Below are 21,211 nucleotides of genomic sequence, written 5' to 3' on the forward strand. Positions count from 1 at the left end.
CTAATCATCCTCATGGGTGAGAGATTAATGGACAGTTACACTGCAAGCAGATGTGTAATTATGCCACTTACTCACTCAGCAAACACTGCAGAAAAACAGGCTCCGCTTCCAGTAAGTTGCTATGTAAGGGGCCGGGATTTCTGTCAGACACTTAGAAAATAATAATCTAAACTGATAGGAATAATACATGGTGGAGTAAAAAAATGGCATACTAGAAAGAATATCATTCTGTAACCATGGCTTGTTGGATGGAAAGGAGTGGAGTCTATGGTAAAACATAGATACAAAGAAACACAGATGTTGGTTTCACTGCTCTTCTTTAAAGTAAAAGTTCATCCAAGCAAAAATGAAACTTTGTCATCAATTAATCAGCAATTTTTCAGGGGTGTCCAAACTCTTCCTTGAGGGCCGGTGTCCTGCATAGTTTAGCTCCAACTTCTTTTAATACACCTGCCTGGAAGTTTCTGTATACCCCAAAAAAGCTTGATTAGCTGTTTCAGGTGTGTTAAATTGGGGTTGGAACTAAAATATGAAGGACACAGGCCCTCCAGGACTGAGTTTGGGCCCCCTGTGGTGTAGACGATCTTTCTGAAGTGGAAAAAAAGTCAGTTGACTTTCATGGAGTGTGTTTACATGGACATATACAATCTGATTTTAATAGGATTAAGACAATACTCTGATTAAGAGTCTACCATGTAAACAGAGATTTTTGATTAATCCGATTAAGGTCATAATCGAACTAAACAGAAATCAAATTAAGACATGTGGAATATTATTTATTATTGAAATGAAGTCATCATTTTGCGTCAGGATAGTCTATATACTATACACACAGCTGTTTGACACTATTCTCTGCACCTACCAAGTCAGTGAAGAACCACAGACATCACGGAACGTCAAAATATTTTTTTTTTACGATACAGCTTGCAGTATCAACTTTTTTTAAAACAACAGTCTTCCAGCAGTTCATACTCGCATCCAATATCTCGTTCGTTAAGCTGGGCATGTATGAAATGTTTCGAATTTGAAAGTGAAAGTGCCAAACTGCAGTTAAAGTCGACAAATTAAACATGAAACACCTGAAATGACATGAAACTACGAAGGAAATGTGGATATTGCGGTGACGCAATGACAGTAATCGAATTAAGTACTATAGCATGTAAAATGGGATCATTCAAAAGTTTAGAATAACATGAGGGTAAGTAAATGATAACACTGTTTTTAAAGGGGTCCTTGACAGTGTGTGTGTTTTGTTTTTTAGTTTTTTTTTTAAACACATTTTTAAATGGCAACACTTTTCTTAAGATGTCCATGGTGCCATGTAACTATTCGCTTTACTACTCAGAAATATAAATTAATCGCATGTACTTATACAGTAGATTATGTTTAGGGTTGGTTGCATGCACTAGCTATAGAATTTGCAAATAATAATGCATAATTACAAGCAACAAACCCTAAACCTAATCTGCATTCTAACCCTAACTATATGCAGTAGTCAACAAGTGGTCCTAAGACAAGAATGGGTATTGTTCAAAGTATTTTAGTTTTAATAAAAGGTTGTGATCCACTTCAAACGTTGACTACTGTAGTAAGTATTGAATTGAATTGAATTTTTATTTGACATATTTTAAACTAACTGTACAAAAATACAAGTATCCTATACATTTTGAAATAAAACCGTTGAGGATAAAAACACAATAAAGCTCTGGGCTTGTTTCCATTGTGGTACTCACTGTTAAAATAGACGAAGTATGGCTGAAAATTTAGTTAATGCATAAAGCAAACAGTACTTCCACATTTTAAAACAGAAATAAAAATTATTTACAATAGAATAACATACAAAAAACATCATCAATTTTACCATCCCTTCACTGGCTCCTAGTCTAATCTAAGATTTAATACAAGTTATTGAATAGTCTGGCACCTACTTACATTGGTGAGCTTCTTCACTGGCCCACTTTATTGAGGCCAATCGGCTCGGAAAACCAGTTTCAGCTAGTTTTTCCTAAATCACAGTTAAAATCAAAAGGTGACATGGGCTTTATCTGTCACAACCCCTCGTCTGTGGAATGGTCTGCCTTTACATATTAGGTCATGTATATGTGTTTACAAGTATAGATTTCATGTGTTTGTCGACTTCTAAAGCACTTTGCTCAACATCTGTTGTTTTTAAATGTGCTTTACCAATAAAACAAACAACAACAAACCATTGAAAAATAGTTTAGAGCTGCCATAAAATTGTAAAATCAAACAAAAAATGCTCAGGGGTAGCTTGATTGATGTATCGCTGCTCTTTGGTTAAAGGATTCATCAGAATAAACAGCTAAAGAAACTTTCTTTTGCTGTTTGCCATAAAATGTATCTGTGTTTAATGTATCTGGCAATTACCCAAGAACCCTAAAGTAACTTTAGGATGTGTACTTCTTACCTGTGCATCTGCTTTACTACTTCACTTTCACCTACATGCAGACACAAACATCAGCATTATGACGTGAACACCTTGACAAAGCTGATGGTGGAGTGACGCACACACATGAAGCATCAAAGCCATCCAGACACGCACTTCTCTCGACATAAGACTCTCATACAAAGACTCGCCTCCTCTAAAACCTGGCAGCCCGCTAACATCTCCCAGCTCTGTGTTCACGCTTTCACACAACATCAAACACGGAGAGTGTGCGACTGGAGCGAGGGAGGACAGTAAAGAGAAGCCGAGAAGCCTCTGAGGGGGATTTTTCTCTCCTGACTTCAATGCTTTTGTGTATGAGGGGTGCAGTAGTACACTCATCTGTCAGAGAGATTGGCGCTGTGATAGGGTTGCACCCAGCGGGGTTCCTGAGGTCATCGTGCGCGGCTGATCTCTAATAGGTGTGATCCTCCGCTGGCCTGAAGGGGGAACCATGTAAACCCTTGGCCAACAAGACGGCGTCTATGCCAGTGCTCTCAGGCAGCATATCTCATCATAAAAGCATGGAAATATGCCTCTGCACACCCAAGGTAGATGCTTAAATTCACAGGCTCTGGAAAAAAAGTAACAAAAATAAACAAATACATATCTGGCAATGTGGTGATGCTTTTACTGGGACCTTTCTCATTTTGTAAAAGCATGTTATCGATCTTATTGTGAACAGTTCTTCTGTGCATGTTTCATTTTTATGATTCTTCTTAAGTCATAAGTCTTAATCAAAACCTCCTCTTCCGGAAAAAACAACAGATTTCTTCAATCATTTCATAAAGTCAAGTCACAGTTATTTATAGTGCTTATACAATACAGATTGCGTCAAAGCAGCTTCACGGTAATAAACAGGAAAACAGAATTTTGAAATATATCTCCAGCTCTACAAAAGACAATGGTGTCTTTATTCAGATTATTTATTTCAGTTTCTTAACAGTGTCAATGTTACAAAAGGCTCTTTTTCCACTTTATGACAGAGTTTGGTTTGGTATGGCTCAGTTTTAAGGCCTTTTCTACTGCATTCTCTACCTTGTACCTGTGCTTTTTTATGTGAGACATTGCTATCTTCCTGCAGAGTTTAACTGCAAACTTGATCAAACACACCTGTCTTATTTAATAGGTGTTTCTTCAGAGCCTACTTTGTTGGTTTAGTTGTTTTTGATCAGGGTTGGAGCTGAACTCTGCAAGAAGGTTAATCTCCAAGAACAAGATTGGGCACCCTTATTTTAGGAAGTTACTTTGGTGGCATGTCTCAGATTAGAATGAGTGAGTGTAATGGAAGCTAAAGCGCGATATATACACACACTGCTGATCACCAACTGAACCAAGAGTTTATGACTTCTGTACCAGTGTCCACCAACTCTTTATATTTAAATGGTCAGCAGCAGCCACTGCTCTTTTGCTGGTTCGAACAACTAAATCTTTTTTATAATCACTTTAAAAAAAGACACCAGAAATTACAGCATCTTTGTCCGTAGAACTAGTCCAGATGTTTCTCTAATTGGCTGCCAAGAAAGTCATAGCAGTAGAGGCAGTGCAACTACGCTTATAATCTCACTCTTACTAAGCTGAAACAGAAATGCACCTGAACCTGAAGCAAGCTGAACTGTCCCAAAACATACCATACCACAGAGTGGAAAGAAGCTAAATTTACTCTGGTACCTTGACCTACACGCGAAAGAGGTTTAGGGGATCACACTACAGCTATGATCCAGATCGAACAGAAGTTTGGGACAGGGGAAGGGGTAATGGGGCAAGCTAATAAAAATACAACAGGTAGACATCACTCCCTTGGCTTGAATAGGTGCACTAGAATCAGATAAGTTACATTGGTGAAGTGACCTTGATGACAATGTTTAGGGGTTAGATTAGAGAGAGGTCTAAAGGTTGAGTGTAATTCAGGTCAGCTAGCATGAACTGTGGAGCCAAACCTTTCTCTCCTGACCTCAAGAGACATGTAACCCAGACTGGAGGGAGGTGTGAAGCACTCCAGAAGCAGGTGGGTAACACTGGTGCCATGACCTGGATAGGAGTGAGGATTTGGGGATTACATTGTTGACTGAGGCCAGCCATTATGAGCTGTGCAGGCAAACCTTACTCCTCTAAGCTCAAGAACCAGAGGGATTAGACTGGTGCATGGCATGGAAGGAAGCAAGGTTTAGGGCAAGAGTGCCCAGTCCTGTTCCTGGAGGTCTACAGAGATCTTCCTGCAGAGTTTAGCTGCAAACTTGACCAATCACATATGTGTTAAATACCAAGTGCTTCTTCAGTTCCTACTTAGTTGGTTTAGTTGTTTTTGATCAGCAGAGCTGAACTCTGCGGGAAGGCAAATTGTCAGGAACAGGATCGGGCATCGCTAGTTTAGGAGGTTACTTTGGTGGCATTTTTCTCAAGTTGAAACGAGGTTTACATATGAGATGACTTCAAACCTTTTTCTTCAGATTTCAGGAGATAATCTAGACTTGTGATGTGGATGGGCGTGAGTTGTAAGAGTTGTCCAGGTGAATCTAACTTCTTTGAATTTAAGGGGAACTCTAGAGGCAGTGGTGTTAAGTGTCCCTGTTAGTGGGCCTAAAAAATACCATTTAGAGTAGAACGAGGAGAACAAGAGCCGATCAAATACATTACAATCTCAAGTTCAGATCTGCCTCCATCCTACAACCAGTTAACAAAAGTATAGAACCACATCCCTAGTCTTTCTCACAAGGGTGTAAGTGACTACATAACATCTAAGAAATTATCAGTTTCTACTTCCTTTATTAGTGACCTTTTGGCTTATTGTTTTATAAAATGACGGTGACAGCTAAATGCTAGAAAATGATTTTGCAGAATAATATTGTATATATAATAAAACCGAGGTAAAATTTCTATTTGCCCTTTACAATGAGAATTCGGAGTCAGTGTTTTATTACTTTTGAAATGATTTGTACAGTATGCAGCAGTCTCTGAGTTCATAGGTTCATGTAGATATGTTTTATAGCGTCGTCTGTGGGAAAATGAGGACAGAACTGTTAATAGATTCCTCTGCTGTACAACTGAATCTTTTCCAAACATTCACAGGATTTATAACACTGAATATTTGACTTATTATAGCTTCAGAGCTTCCAGTTCAGAGCGTGTGTGTTCCACATATGTTATCAAATAGACAATCACACACACATACAAATTTAACTTTACAAATATGCGATAAAAATCAATGATAGCTTAAGCAGTGTAAAGGTTACACCTATTATTAAAGTATACATGTCAAAACAAGGATGTAACGATAATGGTGTGATGTTATTCTCATTTTGGACACAGAAGGATGGCAATAAACTTAATTACCAGTGTGAAAGTACTACTGTTTCTGGAATAACTAATAGATTGGGTCTGTTTCTAAGAAGTGTTCATGAAATTCTTGAACCACTCAATGTTTGGAGCAGAAGGAAATCTCTGAGGAATTTGCTGTCAGCTCAGCTACTGCACATAACCACACACATGCATACACTTGCAACAGCCAAATATCTAATAGCAGACACACACAAGCAAAAAAAATATTTGAACACCGGATCAGAATTAATTATTTTCCTTACGCTTATGTACACACACTTAAACAAAACAGTTTTGCAGATATATAATATTAAGACAACATTTAATATGTTCATCATTACATAAAGTGCTCAAGTCTCTTCCGAGTTTTGGGTTAAATCCAACAGAAATGGCTGGGATTGAATTACAAATTGTCAATTGCATTCTAACAATTTAGAAAAGTTCTAGCTGTGTGAAACAACATTAGGGTCAGTAAATGACACCTCTTGAAGTAAAAGATTAGATTACGTAACTGCTCTGAACAACCGTCTTCTTGTAAAAGACTTAGATGTCACGTGTGTCCTGATACGTGTTTAAACTTCATGCTTATGTTTCAGGTCCCTGGCCCTTGGGCAGCAGTACTCATCCATTGGATCCCAACCCATCCTGTGTGGCTCCATACCTGGCCTGGTGCCAAAACAGCTGCGCTTCTGCCGCAATTACATAGAGATCATGCCCAGTGTAGCGGAAGGAGTCAAACTGGGTATCCAGGAGTGTCAGCACCAGTTCCGTGGTCGCAGGTGGAACTGCACCACTATCAAGGACAGTCTAGCAATATTTGGACCAGTGCTTGATAAAGGTATCGGTTAACAGTACACATCAGTCTACATAATATATAGTATTTTAATTCCAGTAATAGAGAATGATCAGCCTCTACATACCTACAATTTGTTTTGAGATGTCATCCGTTTGCCAGTAGAGCAGTAGTGTAAAAGAAGTGTTGAAAATACAGAAGGCTAGTGGTAAATTAGATTTTAACTAAAGATTTTAAAAAGAGACAAATGCTTTTCAGTTTAACTTCTATTAAATCAATTAAATAATCAATAAAAAGAAAACATCAATGAACATGTTTTGTTAAAAAAGTGAGTAAGAAAAAGCAATCTCATATTGGAAATTTCAATCTTTCTGCTGAAAGATTCAAAAACTTGAATATATATATATATATATATATATATATATATATATATATATATATATATATATATATATATATATATATATATATATTAGGGGTGTCAAAAATAATCGTTTTTTCGGTGCACTGCGATGCAGACGCGGACAATTCGGTATCGGTTCAGTAATAATCATAACCGGTTTTTACTGACGTCATTTACCTCATATGCGATCTGTCGCGAGGGAGGCGATGGCGAGTATTTACACCGCTTTAACTACTTAAAACTCATAAACTGTGCACAATTTCACTGTGTGTGTTTGCTGGATCAGTCTTTCACTGACATATACAACAATAGCCCCTATTTCACTGAGATCGAGAGAATGAAAGTAGCCTACTCCATTTCTCTCTCTCTCTCTCTCTCTCTCTCTCTCTCTTTCTCTCTCTCTCTCTCTCTCTCTCTCTCTCACTCTCTCTCTCACACACACACAGTGGCCCATTTGACCTGCTGGCGTGGCTTCTCTTCTCTTCTCGGCTGTTTTACAGCGTTACTTTTGCATCCAGAATTGAGCGCGTGTCTGCAGTTTTCTCCACCGTGTCTGTCATACATCAGCTGTGAGATCGCCGCTGCCACCTGCCGTTTATCAGTGTCACTCATCTGTGAAGAACGCAGCGCGCAAGAGCCAATCGCAACCGTTTTGTTTTGTTTTTTTGAAGGTGTGACCAATCAAAGGGGTGTAAGAGAACTAGACAAGGATCAGAAATTGAGCTGGATATTTATATTTGTTTATATTATTTGCTTAATGCTCGTGTTGTTTAAAGTTACAGTTTATATATCTGACTGTTTGTATTAAATGACAAAATTGTATTACAAATAGTATATAAATATAAATATATTCATACATTTTAATACAAGAAATGCTGCTTTGAAGAAAATATAAAACTGTGTATGGAAAGCATTGTCAATGCACCGTGATGCACCGAAATATCGAATTGAACCGAATCGATGGCATGATAATCGTAACCGAACTGAACCGTGAGACTAGTGTAGGTTCACACCTCTAATATATATATATATATATATTTAGTAAGTAAAAATCCTCCGGTGTGGTAAATCAGTCAAAATGAATAGGGGAAAAAAATAAATAAACAAAAATAATGACTTATCAAACTATTTTTATAAAATGGCAAACTTTGAACAAAACTAAACTGTTGTCAACACTTTCTTTGATAAGTACTATTTAACTTTGTGTTTCAGCAGATAGAAAAAGCAATAGAAAAAAATGCATTAAGAAAACAATGTAATAACGAAATGTTGTCTATTTCCATGCACATCTTGTTAATATTTGAGTTGGTTTCCTGGTTTTTCAGAAATGTACTGATACTGTAGATGTGAATGTTTCTGAAAATCCTGGGTCAAGTAGAGAATGATGTGCTTCCTGAAAAACTTGCTACTTAAATGACTGAGAACTGATGTTCTGTCATAGCCCATGACAGAAAGGATGCTAAATGGGTCTCAAAAAATCACATACATCTAGGATGGTTAACCACAGTGCAGGACCTGGGCAGGAACAGGCAGTGAGTTAGGGAGAAACAGAGAGAGAAAAAGAGTAGGGAGGCCAAATGAGATTACAAGCAATAGAAAAGGGCTAGAGGGTTCACTTCGACCCCTACTGTGCATGAAGGCCAGTATGAGCCATCCCTGTGTGCCTCTTACCGCCCGGCTCCCACGGACGCCCCATTCACACGCCCTTTTGACTGTGTCATGAAAGCAGGCTGAAAGGGAATCTCCATCCTTCCCCATCATGGAGGAAGAGAGGTGGAAGGCAGGGGGAACTGGAGAGGGGGATGAGGAGAGGATGAAGGAGACAGACAATGCGAAGTGGAGATATGGAAGAAGGTTCTTCGCTTGTATTGGGACTGGCCCAATGAGTCCTGACTGACTGGATTTTTAAAAATGCTTTATAATATTTTGACTGGTATGAGATGTATGTGTGTTTTGTGTATGTGTGTCACAGGAGGTGGGGGGGTTGCTCCTTTTGGGAATGCCAGCCCCTGCTCTGGGCAGAGCTGAACTGGGCTATGGGGTGCGGGGTGCTGGGCCCTTTTGTGTGGGTAATACGGTGTGACAACACAGAGACAAAGGCGGATTCATGGACCCAGCAGGTAGCGGGAGCAGCGCTCTTCTTGGCCCTTGGCCAGAGCTCCTGGGGCCCAGAGCTCACAGTTCTCTGTTGTGGTGAACCCAGCTGGGCCTGCCAGAACCAACTGGGCCTCCTTCTGGCCGCAAACCCAGAGAGGTGCGCCCAAACACAACCTTTATTAAAAAGGACTGTTTGTCTATGTGTGCGGACATGAACTTCCTGCAAGAATAAAACAAGAATACTGGGGCGAGATGAGTCTGCAGATTCATGAGAAACAGCGAGACAGCCGTCAATGCCCATAAGGTCCACCTAAACAAGTAATTGGTACGATTTGCTTCTGATGTGAAAGCAATGGAACTAAATCACAGTACTAATGGCATTGCCATTGATGACATTCGTGATAGTTCATGTGTGTGTGTGTGTGTATCGGTGTGTTCACTTACCCAAGCAATAGGACTTACCTCAGTAGAAAGGTCTTTTTTCTATGCAGAAATGGACTGAAAACAGTTTGCATTTTTAAAGCTTTTAAACAGGCAGATAAAAGCGGCTTTCTATATTTATTCTTTGGAAACAAAACTAAAGATTTAAGAAGGAAAGAGCTAATGTGGCGTGAACAGTTCTGCACATTTAGCACCTCTTCCTTCATCTTCATTACCTAGCAAGAGAGGTGCACACAATACAACGGGTAACCAAGCGAAGTCTGAAAGGAGACGAACAGATTGGATACTGGAACAGAGCAAAACGCTGTTTTCAGTTCTTTGTTCATGTATTTCCAGTTGAAACAGGTTTATGTGGCACACAATCAACCATAAATTTGTTAATTGCTAATAAAGGCAACCCTATAGTACTCCAGTCTTTAAAAAAGGCTCACTAGATTGTGTCGAGTTCTCACGAGTATTCCACAATAGCATTTTGTATGTGAAAGCACATACTGAGCAAAAAAAAAAAAATTCATTAAATTGCACAAATTAGTGTAGAATGAAATCTAAAGGTAGTGCACCAGCTGTGATGCCTGTCATGTAACTTGTGGAGTGAGCTGTATCCCTTCATTGTCAATCACATCTCCTCTTTAATGGCCTCGTGTTGTAGTAACGTGATCATAATATACAACCACTTCAGAATATCAGTGGTTTTAAAGTATAGGTGTGACCTTTGTTTTGTAAATGCATACACACTACTTCTTTCACATACTGATTTCACTATATAGTAGGTAAATCAGCATATTCAGAAGCAGAGTAGCCGAATTCAAAGCTTGGGGACACATATTTGTTCTTGATCAACCTTAGAATAGTAGGCTTTGGAAGTCTAAGATGCCTCAGGACTGTCTACATAGACAAATTCCTTGTACATCCCCCTACAACTATCATGGAAAGCAATGCCTGACTGAAGTGAACATTTTTACCCCAAAATTTTGGATGCAATAACTTGAATTCAGTTTCAACAGTTTGCTACTAGCATGGCGCTAAGCTAAGCTAATTACACAATTACATACTTCTTCACTAAAACCAAAATACTTTCTTCTCTAAGACTAAGAGCATTTTGTAATATATTTTTTTTAAATCCATATCAATTACAGCTACTGGTATAGTGTTGTTTTGGACCCCAGATGACATTTATACAGAAAGCAATTTACCAGAATTAGAACAATTAATTATTCTGAATAATTCCTTACATTTATATAAGGCTTTTTTGGACACCACACTTTTTGGGGATTCTTCTCATTCACCACCAGTGTGCAGCATCGTCCTGAATGACGCGACGGCGGCCATATTGTGCCAAACTACACACCACACACCAGCTGATTGGTGGAGAGGAGACAGAGTGATGTATAATATGGGGATTGTTAGGAGGCCATGGACAGAGGCCAGTGGGCAGATTTGGCCAGGATGTTGGGGTTAAACCCCTACTTTTTAATCGAAGAACATCCTGGGAGTTTTAACGACCACAGAAAGTCAGGATCTCGGTTTAACGCAGAGATCACCCATCTCGGTCCTGGAGGGCCGGTGTCCCTGCAGCTCCAACTTGCCTCAACACACCTGCCTGGATGTTTCAAGTATACCTAGTAAGACTTTGAGGCTAGTAAGATGCAGGACACCGGCCCTCCAGGAACATGTTTGGTGACCACTGGTTTAATGTCTCTTCTGAAAGAGTCCCCATCAATATACTGGGGCGTTAGGACCCACAAAGAACCCAGGTTGAGCACCCCTTGCTGGTCTCACTAACACCACTTCTGACAACAACCTAGCTCTCCCATGTAGTCTCCCATTAAGGTACTGATGGGCGCAGCCCTGCTAAGCTTCAGTGGGCATCCAAGTGAGAGTTGCAGAGAGCAAGTTGCAGGCCAACAATATGTTACCATGATACTTACCATATAAACACAATTGGGAAACGACGATGTGTTTTTTTGGTCATATATTCACATTACCCACAATACACCGGCATATTCCATGTGTGTGGGCACTCCTTTAGATAATCTTACACTATTATAGGCCTTACTGATTCCTGACAAACTTGGTCTGAGAACCACTGTCATTACAGGCACTTAAATGTTTGGGGTGATGAAGTCAGATGGGTTGGTTGAGCTGCAGTTTTTCCTGTGGGGACTGAGCGAATTGGTGAGCCACAGTAAGTGCGCTATGATTGTGAAACGGTGGTGTCTAGTTACATAATAAGCTGTTGCATTCAAAGGGGGCGTAACTCCATCTCTCAGCACATGCCTTCAGAAACCAAACACGCAGACTTATTGCTGGCTTACACACACGTGGCCGCAGGGCTTGGGCGGGTGGGAGATTTGTGGTGGTGTGGGGGATCCTGAAACACTATCCAGAGAGAAACCAGCACACCTTTGAGATGACACAGTGTCAGTGAAACCTCAGGCTGCATTAGCCACAAGTGACATGATCAACAATCGTCCCAGTGCTGTCACAGACGTTTACAGCCAAGTACTCAAACACCTTGACAGTATTGCAGAGGCAGTCACAGAAAACGATCCATGCCCTGGAGACACAAACACAGGTGAGAGACTTTTGGGAGGGCCACAGTTAAAGAAGTAGGGATCTCCTTCAAACCTTTTACAGAAGCCTCGGGATAGATTGTAGCTCAGTTGGAAAATGCTGTCTAGCTGTCTTACTACACAGACATCTAAAGCCACGGTCACTGTAAGAAATTAAGTCTGCCTCGAACCAACTTCCACTCTATATGTGTTGATGCTCATTTCACAAAATGGGCTGAATTATGATAGAAAAGATAAGTCAACAGTTTGTTGTCTCTGCATTGATTAAGGTGACTACATCTTGAGCAACTGGTAGCAATTGTAGAATGAGGATGAGTATGTGGCACAGAAAACCATCTCATCAATGGTGTGGTAACTAGATTAACATAGAAAGATAGAGAGAACAGCTGTATCAACAGCCAAAGAGTACCTTCATTAACATCTAAAGGGAAATCTAAAGGTAACATCTAAAACAGTATAAAGGTTTAAGTAAAAAAATAAATGTTCAGGGTTCATTCTGACTGGGATGAAACGGTGGTACTGCTGTGTACTTTGAGACTACTATGCTAAATAAACATCTTTGATGAGATCTTCAACATCCTACTAATTTTTTCTTACATTCACATAAGAGTTTAGCATGCGAAATTCTGTCATATGACGATGCAAAAAGAGGTGGGATAAAACTAACTGACGCAACTCTGATAAAACAAGCAATTTCTACAGTGGCGTAGCGCAAAATGCGGAGGCCCCCCTGCAGGGATCACCGACGGGGCCCCCAGTCGAAGGTGGGGGGGGGGGGGGGGTGCTTATACAGAGATATACACATATATCTATGATCGGGAGTTTTCCTGGATGTTAGTATGCAATTTTTTTTTTTTTATGAAAATTATAATTTTACATCACTTTTCTACATTGATACATTGAATCACTGATCGCACGGGCATTCCTGACATAAAGCTTGTGTTTGCGTGAACAGAAATGTATTATTCACCCTCGCTGTTAAATTTGATCTAATCCGTGTCCTGAAACACAGCTCCTCTTCTGCTTTCACTTCTCATACTGACGGAGGGAGCGATTAGTTTGTGAATGAATCTCCGTTATGAACGACTCTTTCACTAACTTAGCCGACATTAATACACGTTTCTGGCAGCGCGGCATCTCGTTGTCATATTTATTTTGCATTGTTTGCTGATTTTATTCAACAAAACTAGCATAAGCCGAGTATTTAGTGCGAGTTGGAGCTGCTTTGCCTTATGGTGAATGCAGTAAGTGACTGTTATCATCAATAACGTTACCTGTTTAGCACAAAGTTCAGAACATACAAAAACAGATAAAAACTTAATCTGACCTATGAAATGTTCTGCATTTGTGCTTTGTTTTCTTTGTTTGCTCGTTACTACACTCGTAGACAGCGCTAAAGTCCCGCATCTTCACGTAATAATACTGTCCTGACTAGTGCGTTTGAATGACATTTGTCCGGGAAGCACTGTACCAATGTGGCGGCGCTATAGACGCATGCTCAGGGTCCCTATGCGATATCTAGTGTATATATCTATGTCACAAATTGAGGAGCGGGGAAAATAGGCGGGGTGGATCGACAACGCGGGGAATTCTTCACAAACTAAGGAGCGATCACAAACCGAAAGCCGCGAGAGCGTCAAAGTAGCCAGAAGTCATTAATTTTTTAACGAGAACCGGAGGCGAGAAACAGCGGCGCGTCTTTATTGGCTATGACGCGGTTCGGCGGCAAGCAATCAGAATGGTGTTCAGAGCACACAGACCTGTGAACTTTGGTTCCGACCACAGTTGTTCCCAAGAGTTAGATTATTGCGGTTCCTGAATTTTCAATTATTGAAAATCGCGACGACGTGGGGCCCCCTAATCACGCGGGCCCCCCCCGCGGTGCGTGCCCTGCGGGCCCGTCCGCTACGCCACTGAATTTCTCCATATTTACAATTGCTGTAGAGTGAGGTCACTGTTTGATCTTCTATAGGGCTCACGTGATACAAATTCACAGGTCTGAGATCACCAAGTTTAAACTTTGTTAAGTCGCAGTCACATTAGAGTTTGATTATGTGAAAGTCTATCGTACAGCACTGCAAAAAAAGGCAAGATAAAACAAGATGATTAGACATTGATAAAGCAATTAATTGCTCCACATTTTACATTTCTGTACATAGAGGTCACATTCTGATCTATTGGTCTTACACAACCAAGTGATGTGATTTCATAGGTCAGATTTCACAAAGATTGAACTTTAGAATGCAATGAATGCAAAACTTGTGGCATAAGCTTGCATTTCCGCTGTGCCGCATTCACATGCATATGAATACGGGGCAAAAAGTGCAGCATGACCACGGCTTATAGCAGCAACAGGCGAAACTTGTCGCACAAGCAAAACTTCATTTTTTCACTTCAAATGTGGCTTGCATTTCCGGTGTGCCACATTCACATGCATATAAATGGAAGTCTATGTGGCGAAGCGTGCAGTGTGAGCATGGCTTAAGGCAGCATCTGTCATGGAACCTCATAAACGGCTCACTCAATGCCTCGATGCCTCACTCAAACTAAAAGCGACTTTGTAGCCGGGTGGCGATCTGCTGTAAGCACAGATCTGTGTAGGTCTACATTAGAGAATACAACCAACGTCTGAGAGAGCTGAGAGAGGATCGCGTGAGCTCTACTGATGCTCCTATTGGCTGTCACTCAAAAAATTTGCTCTTCATTTGCATAAAGTTTAAGGATTCTCAACTTTTTAGCACCGCTTGACATGCCCACCTTGTCGCCAATGGTCGCTCATGTAGATAAAGATTGCCAGAAGTCGTTCACACGCCATTGAAATGAATGGTTGCTTGTTGTTCTGCTGCTGCGAGAAGCTCGTAGTTTGAATGAGGCTTGATTAGGAAAGTTCTAGATATAGTATATAGTGTATACTGTATAGTAACTGTACATGGCTTGAGATTAGCAATGGAGATTATACATATATGAAGAGTTGCCACTAAGCTAATACAGAATGTCTGCAACAAGCATAAATACAACAATAATTGGATACATTGGTGTCTGGCTGTTTAACTATACATGTACATGGACATCATAATATGTTCTGACCAGTTGTAATATTATTGCAGCAGATGGACACGAGTCGCTTTCTGTATGTTACTAAAACCAAAAGATTCAGTAAAAGCAGAATAGCCACGATGTGCAGACGTCTTTCTATTTTGGCGCTTTGCTTTTGTGTCTGTCACCTACCAACAGCCGCACACAACACAGCACCTCGATGATGCAAGCGTACCAGGGTTCAGAAGGGAAAAAAAATGTGTGAACAGAAACCAACCAAGATGGTGGCAAGAGAGGACAATCAAACTTGGGTACAGTCCAGGCAATTGAAGTGCATGTCTTTGAAATGTGGGGGAAACCGGAGCACCCGGAGGAAACCCACGCAAACACAGGCAGAACATGCAAACTCAACACAAAAATACCAACTGACCAGGAAATAGCAATCTTCTTCCTGTGAGGCGGTCGTGCTACCCACTGCGCTACCATGAAACCTGCAAAGAAACACAGCAAAACATAGAAAAATCCACTAGCAACTCAACTAGCATTTCCGAGGTGTGATTGCAAAACAAATCAAACAGAATGCAGAAATACAAAAGCTCACAACGACACTGGCTACATGTTAGATGTGCTTGGTGGGGTACACAGCAGCACAAATCAGGTTTAAGGCAGAATTCAGCAGTCAAGGAACTACATAAAGTTCTGCTTTAAAAAAAATATGAAACGTGAATTTATTTAAAATTCTAAAATCAGAAGTAAATGAGATGACAATACAGACATTAAATTTGGGGATTAATTATTCCTTCAAGGGACAACATAATTACTTGCAATAATGTAGGAAGGTCACTAAGCTTTGGACCAGCACAAGATACATTTGGTGCTACACGGTAGTGCAGTAGGTAGTGCTGTCGCCTCACAACAAGGTCGCTGGTTGAAGCCTTGGCTGGGTCAGTTGGCATTTCTGTGTGTAGTTTGCATGTTCTCCCCGTTCGCGTTGGTTTACTCCGGGTGCTCCAGTTTCTCCCACCGTCCAAAGACACGCGGTACAGGTGAAATGGGTAGGCTAAATTGTCCATAGTGTGTGAATAAGGCATCTATTGCATAAAACATATGCTGGATATGTTGGCAGTTCATTCCACTGTGGCAACCCCAGATTAATAAAGGGACTAAGTCAAAAAGAAAATGAATTAATGAAGATACATTTGTTGGTACAATAGAGATTTGTAACAGTCATAGGAATGTGACGAAATGTTTACATGATTGACATCTACAAATCTCTTTCTTCTCTGCAGCTACAAGGGAATCTGCATTTGTTCATGCGATTGCCTCAGCTGGAGTAGCATTTGCAGTAACCCGTTCATGTGCAGAGGGGACCTCCACTATGTGTGGCTGTGACTCCCATCATAAAGGCCCACCGGGAGAAGGATGGAAGTGGGGTGGCTGCAGTGAAGATGCTGAATTTGGGGTTTTGGTATCTCGAGAGTTTGCAGACGCTCGTGAGAACCGGCCAGATGCTCGGAGTGCCATGAACAGGCACAACAATGAGGCAGGACGAATGGTAAGAGATCTTTTCAATTCATTTAAAAAAAAGTTGCTACTTGGTATCCTTAAATATTTCCCAGCTCAGTACCACTGGATATCATCATTACAGTTTTGAAACTTCATACTGTGTCTGCTGTTTACATGCCCAAGGGTGACATATGTAATGTGAAAAGAGATAAGCTGAGAATACACTCCATATGTGTGCAATCACTTTAGGTGAAGTGTGCAATGATGCACCAGAAAGAAATGAACAATAACAAGTGACCTTAAATACTGCATTTGACATTGCTCAGATAAATAGATAGCTTCATCCCAAACTTGAAACATTTCCTAAGTAAAAACATTTTCAGGCCATTTCGCCAGACCATTAAAACTGATTGTGATTCCAGAAGAACCACAGAAATTACACACTTCACCTTTAAGCCAGCAGGTTGATGATAATCAAACAATGAACAAAGCTGTACTTGTGCTGCTCCTGGGTGGGTCTTACCCTACAGTTCACAAAGGTGTTAATGCACCGCAGATCTGTCAAATATCTCCTGATCCCTTTTCCGAGAGACTTTCAACTTTAAAACTGGTATTTTCATGAGAAATTACCGGGTAATTACCTCTCTTATCCTTTCATGCCTCTCATAACTTGCATCTGTACTGAATCCATGACAGAAGTGTAAACTCAGTTGGTGGTTTAACGAAAGCAGGGAGGGAAGAAAAACACTGGGGTTCGGGGTTTAGCTCGTCACTTCTACTGTCATGACTCAGAGTCTAAAGGTTTGCGCAAAAGTTGCTTAAGGGGCAATAGGAGAGACCACACTGCAACAGGCCACTTTTTCATCAGCCAGAGACCACAGGAGCAGCCACTGGGACAGTCAGCCCTGTCAGGACCCCAAACCTACTCCATTGTTTCGACGTAGCCTGGGGAACCCGCCAATGGCCCAAAGAGTTCAGGACATGATGTCAGCAGCCTCAACTAGACCCCCAGGGACCTGCAAACACCTGCCTTCCGCCGCAGCTGGGGAATTCTGCAGCTAAATATAGCGAGTGAATTAAGGCAAACAAACCAAAACAAAGACATATAGTGCCGGTGGCACACTCTATTAAGCGGGACTTCAGAAGAGAATAAGCTGAGAGCTGCTAGGGCCTGTCTGCAGGCTCAGCACCTGAACAACACCTGTGGCCTGATCCTAACATCATGCAGAAGAACTTGCACCGGGTCAGATATTATACATGGTATAGTCGCTATTATATCTCGTTTGAATTTTACAGCCATTAAAAGGGACATTCTATATACACCTACAGAGGTGTCAAGTAATAAAATATAAATACTTTGTCACCTTAAGTAAATATTTTGGGTATCTTTCTTATATTACTCCTTAAATTTACAAAATAGCCTCATTACTTTTTAATTTCAACTGATTTTCATCCCAGGTAGGTCTATTCATTAAGATGCATGCATTTCGATTCCTGGCTTTTTTTTTGTCATTGTCATGTTTTTTTGAAGAGGTTAAGTAGTGTAAGTGTTAGTGTAAAGTAGGCCCCTGTGGAGCAGCCTAAGCTATCGTCCTTAATGACATTTTTTCATACATTACTTTTAGTTTTATACTTCAAGTAGTTTTGAAAACAGTATTTTAATACTTGTACATAGGCTTGGGCGGTAATATAGTAATATGGTATCTAAAAATAGCAACGGTTTCAGTTTCAATACACTTATACCTTCATAAAAACAATGCACCTATACAAGAGACAAAGATTAAATATTAAATGTAATTTATTTAATGGCTAAAGATACGTATACGTTCGTCGTCATCACGGGACAGGGTGGAGGAGGAAACGAGAGCTGGTGAGCTGTGATCCAAGTGACGTGGTCTCGAAAAAATACAGTTTGCAGTTTGGCAGTATTTCAGGTTGCAACCAAACAATAAAGGAGAGGCTGTAAATACAGACGAGGCAATTTTCAAATTGTGCAACAAAAAGGTGACCATGAGAAATGGAAATACCTCGAACCTAAAGTTGCATATACGAAACTACCATCCACTAACTGCTGCGAGGATAGACCCGAGTTCACTCAGTGCAACAGTTTCAATGCCTCCGGATGCAAGACCAACAACATCTACAGTAAGTCCACCACCAGTATGCAGCCGATGGTCATGGGGGGCCTTCGGGTAAACAACAAAGTACAAAAGGGACAGTGTCAGTTGGAAAACCTGTACTGATGTAATGACAAAAAGTCCTTTAAGGACATGGTAAAATACAATTGCTTTGTGTGCACGAAAACTGTTCTATTCTATTCTGTTAGACTGTTGTATTTTCACTTTTTCATAAACTGCAATTTGTTGCTAATAAAAGTTGTTTTTGTTTCAGTATTAGAGTTTGGTATTCACTTTATGAACAGTTTAGGCACAAGCCAACAGTTTGGTGATGCTGTCTGAGTCTTGCGTAATATTTTTTTATTTTTCACGGTAATACCATATACTGAGGTACAACAAGGAGAAGGTTTGACGGTATAAAAATTTGGATACTGCCCAAGAATAATTGTGGATGAGTAAAACTCTTGAGTTGGCACAAAAGACTAGGGTCTTTTAAACTCTAGTATTTATACTTCTACCCAGGTAATGAATGTAAATATTTTGACACCAGTGTACACTTATTACTCATGTTTTGTCAAGTTGTTGTTACTGTCATGTGACCAAAAGTATTGAGTCTGTTGTGTCACGTAACTAGCATTAACACCTTTACAAAGCCTCACTGAATAGTAAAGCATGTTTCAGATTCATAAAGGGATAGTTCACCCAAAATTGTACATTTCCCCACATTTTAATCACACTTAAGTGGTTCTGAACTTTCATAAATTTCTTTTCTTCTGTTTAACACAAATTAAGAGATTGTTGGAAACCAGCAGCCATTGACATCCACAGTAGAAACAAAAATATAGGAAGTCAATGGCTGCTGCTTTCCAACACGCTACAAAAGATCTTTTCAGAGTAAAGAAACTCGACCCTGTTTGGAACAAGTGGAGGGGGATTAATTGATGAGAAATACATTTAAGTAAACGTGACGGGAAATGGTTGGTCATCCAGTGATATTTTGTTTACAATGCAATGAATACTATGAATTCTGACATAAATATCGTCAGACAAAGCATACTTTTTGGTTCGCATACTTTTCAGCCTAATACTATATATAATGTAAACATGGATGAAGGCATAATCAGATGCCGAGATGGACTCCAAGTTTAGCCTATGTGGATCCTGGTTTAAAGCATGTTTGGAAAGTAAAAGCTGACAACACAGGCAATAAATAAGGATCAAAATAGATCAAACAATCATAAAGCTCCTGCTTTAATAATGACACTCCGTCAACCATCTTATGGTTATTTTAAGTGGTATCTGGATGTAGGCTTGAGGAAGGCAGTAAGAAAGTTATTTAGCAATATTCCCTAAAAGCACAGTATGTAAGATTACCTAGTGGTCATACTAGGTATTGCAATCAATATCGAAATATTGAGTTTTTTTTCACCCAACCCCTCATCCGACAAAACACACATGCAGGTTGCCAGATAGATGACTCAAACAGGAGGGAGCATGCCTGGCAATCAAACCATACAGTGTATGCTGTTTAGCTAATGTTTATGTTTGTAATACTTGTATTATTTGCAAATTAAAAACCACCTTATGTAGAACTCTACTCATGTAGGCTGCTACTGTCCTCCAGGGGTAACATTTTCATTCGTGCTTACGTTTATTAAAGGAACCTTCATAACGCAAATGCACTGTTTTCCGGAATGGTATTTAGGGGTGGCAAAATATAATCGGATAAATAGATAGAGGACAAAACAAAACACAGATAGGCATTCGCACAAGGAATGCACAGGAGAATAACTCACTGCAGCATTGTTTTTCAAGCAAGGATATTCACTTTGCAAACATATCATGGTGTTTTATAATTTAGAAGAGCCAAAAATTGCACCTTTAACAATTTTATAATGGTCCTTGGTAAATACCAATTCCAATATCTTCTCTTTCCCAGACCATATTGGAGAACATGCACCTGCGCTGTAAATGCCATGGGCTGTCAGGCAGCTGTGAAGTGAAGACGTGCTGGTGGGCGCAGCCTGACTTCAGACTGTTGGGGGACTACCTGAAAGACAAGTACGACAGCGCCTCTGAGATGGTGGTGGAGAAACACCGGGAGTCCAGAGGCTGGGTGGAAACACTACGAGCCAAATACGCCTTCTTCAAGCATCCCACTGAGCGAGACCTGGTATACTATGAGGGATCACCCAACTTCTGCGAGCCAAACCCAGAGACGGGCTCATTCGGCACCCGTGACCGTGCCTGCAACGTGTCGTCGCACGGCATCGAAGGCTGTGACCTGCTGTGCTGTGGCCGTGGCCATAACACACGGACAGAAAAGCGCAAAGAGAAATGCCACTGCATCTTCCACTGGTGCTGTTACGTTAGCTGCCAGGAATGTGTGAGGGTCTACGACGTACATACATGTAAATAAGCACAGCGGGTCCAGAAAGAAAGGGACTAGTGGACATTAAGCAAGAGAATGAGAGACTGAGG

The 21,211-nt window shown here is 40.5% G+C and overlaps 1 protein-coding gene across 1 annotated transcript in view; it reads left to right on the forward strand.

Moving 5' to 3' along the window:
* wnt3 (wingless-type MMTV integration site family, member 3) overlaps positions 1–21,211 on the forward strand; it is a 45,917-nt gene extending 24,706 nt beyond the window's left edge. The window contains 3 exon segments of the mRNA NM_001114552.2: positions 6,361–6,602; positions 16,397–16,662; positions 20,670–21,211. Coding sequence (NP_001108024.1) covers positions 6,361–6,602; positions 16,397–16,662; positions 20,670–21,149 — 988 coding nt within the window. The 3' untranslated portion in view covers positions 21,150–21,211.

This window comes from Danio rerio, chromosome 12 (genome assembly GCF_052040795.2).
Source record: "Danio rerio strain M-AB ecotype USA chromosome 12, GRCz13ab, whole genome shotgun sequence".
In the NCBI taxonomy this organism is placed as follows: domain Eukaryota; kingdom Metazoa; phylum Chordata; class Actinopteri; order Cypriniformes; family Danionidae; genus Danio; species Danio rerio.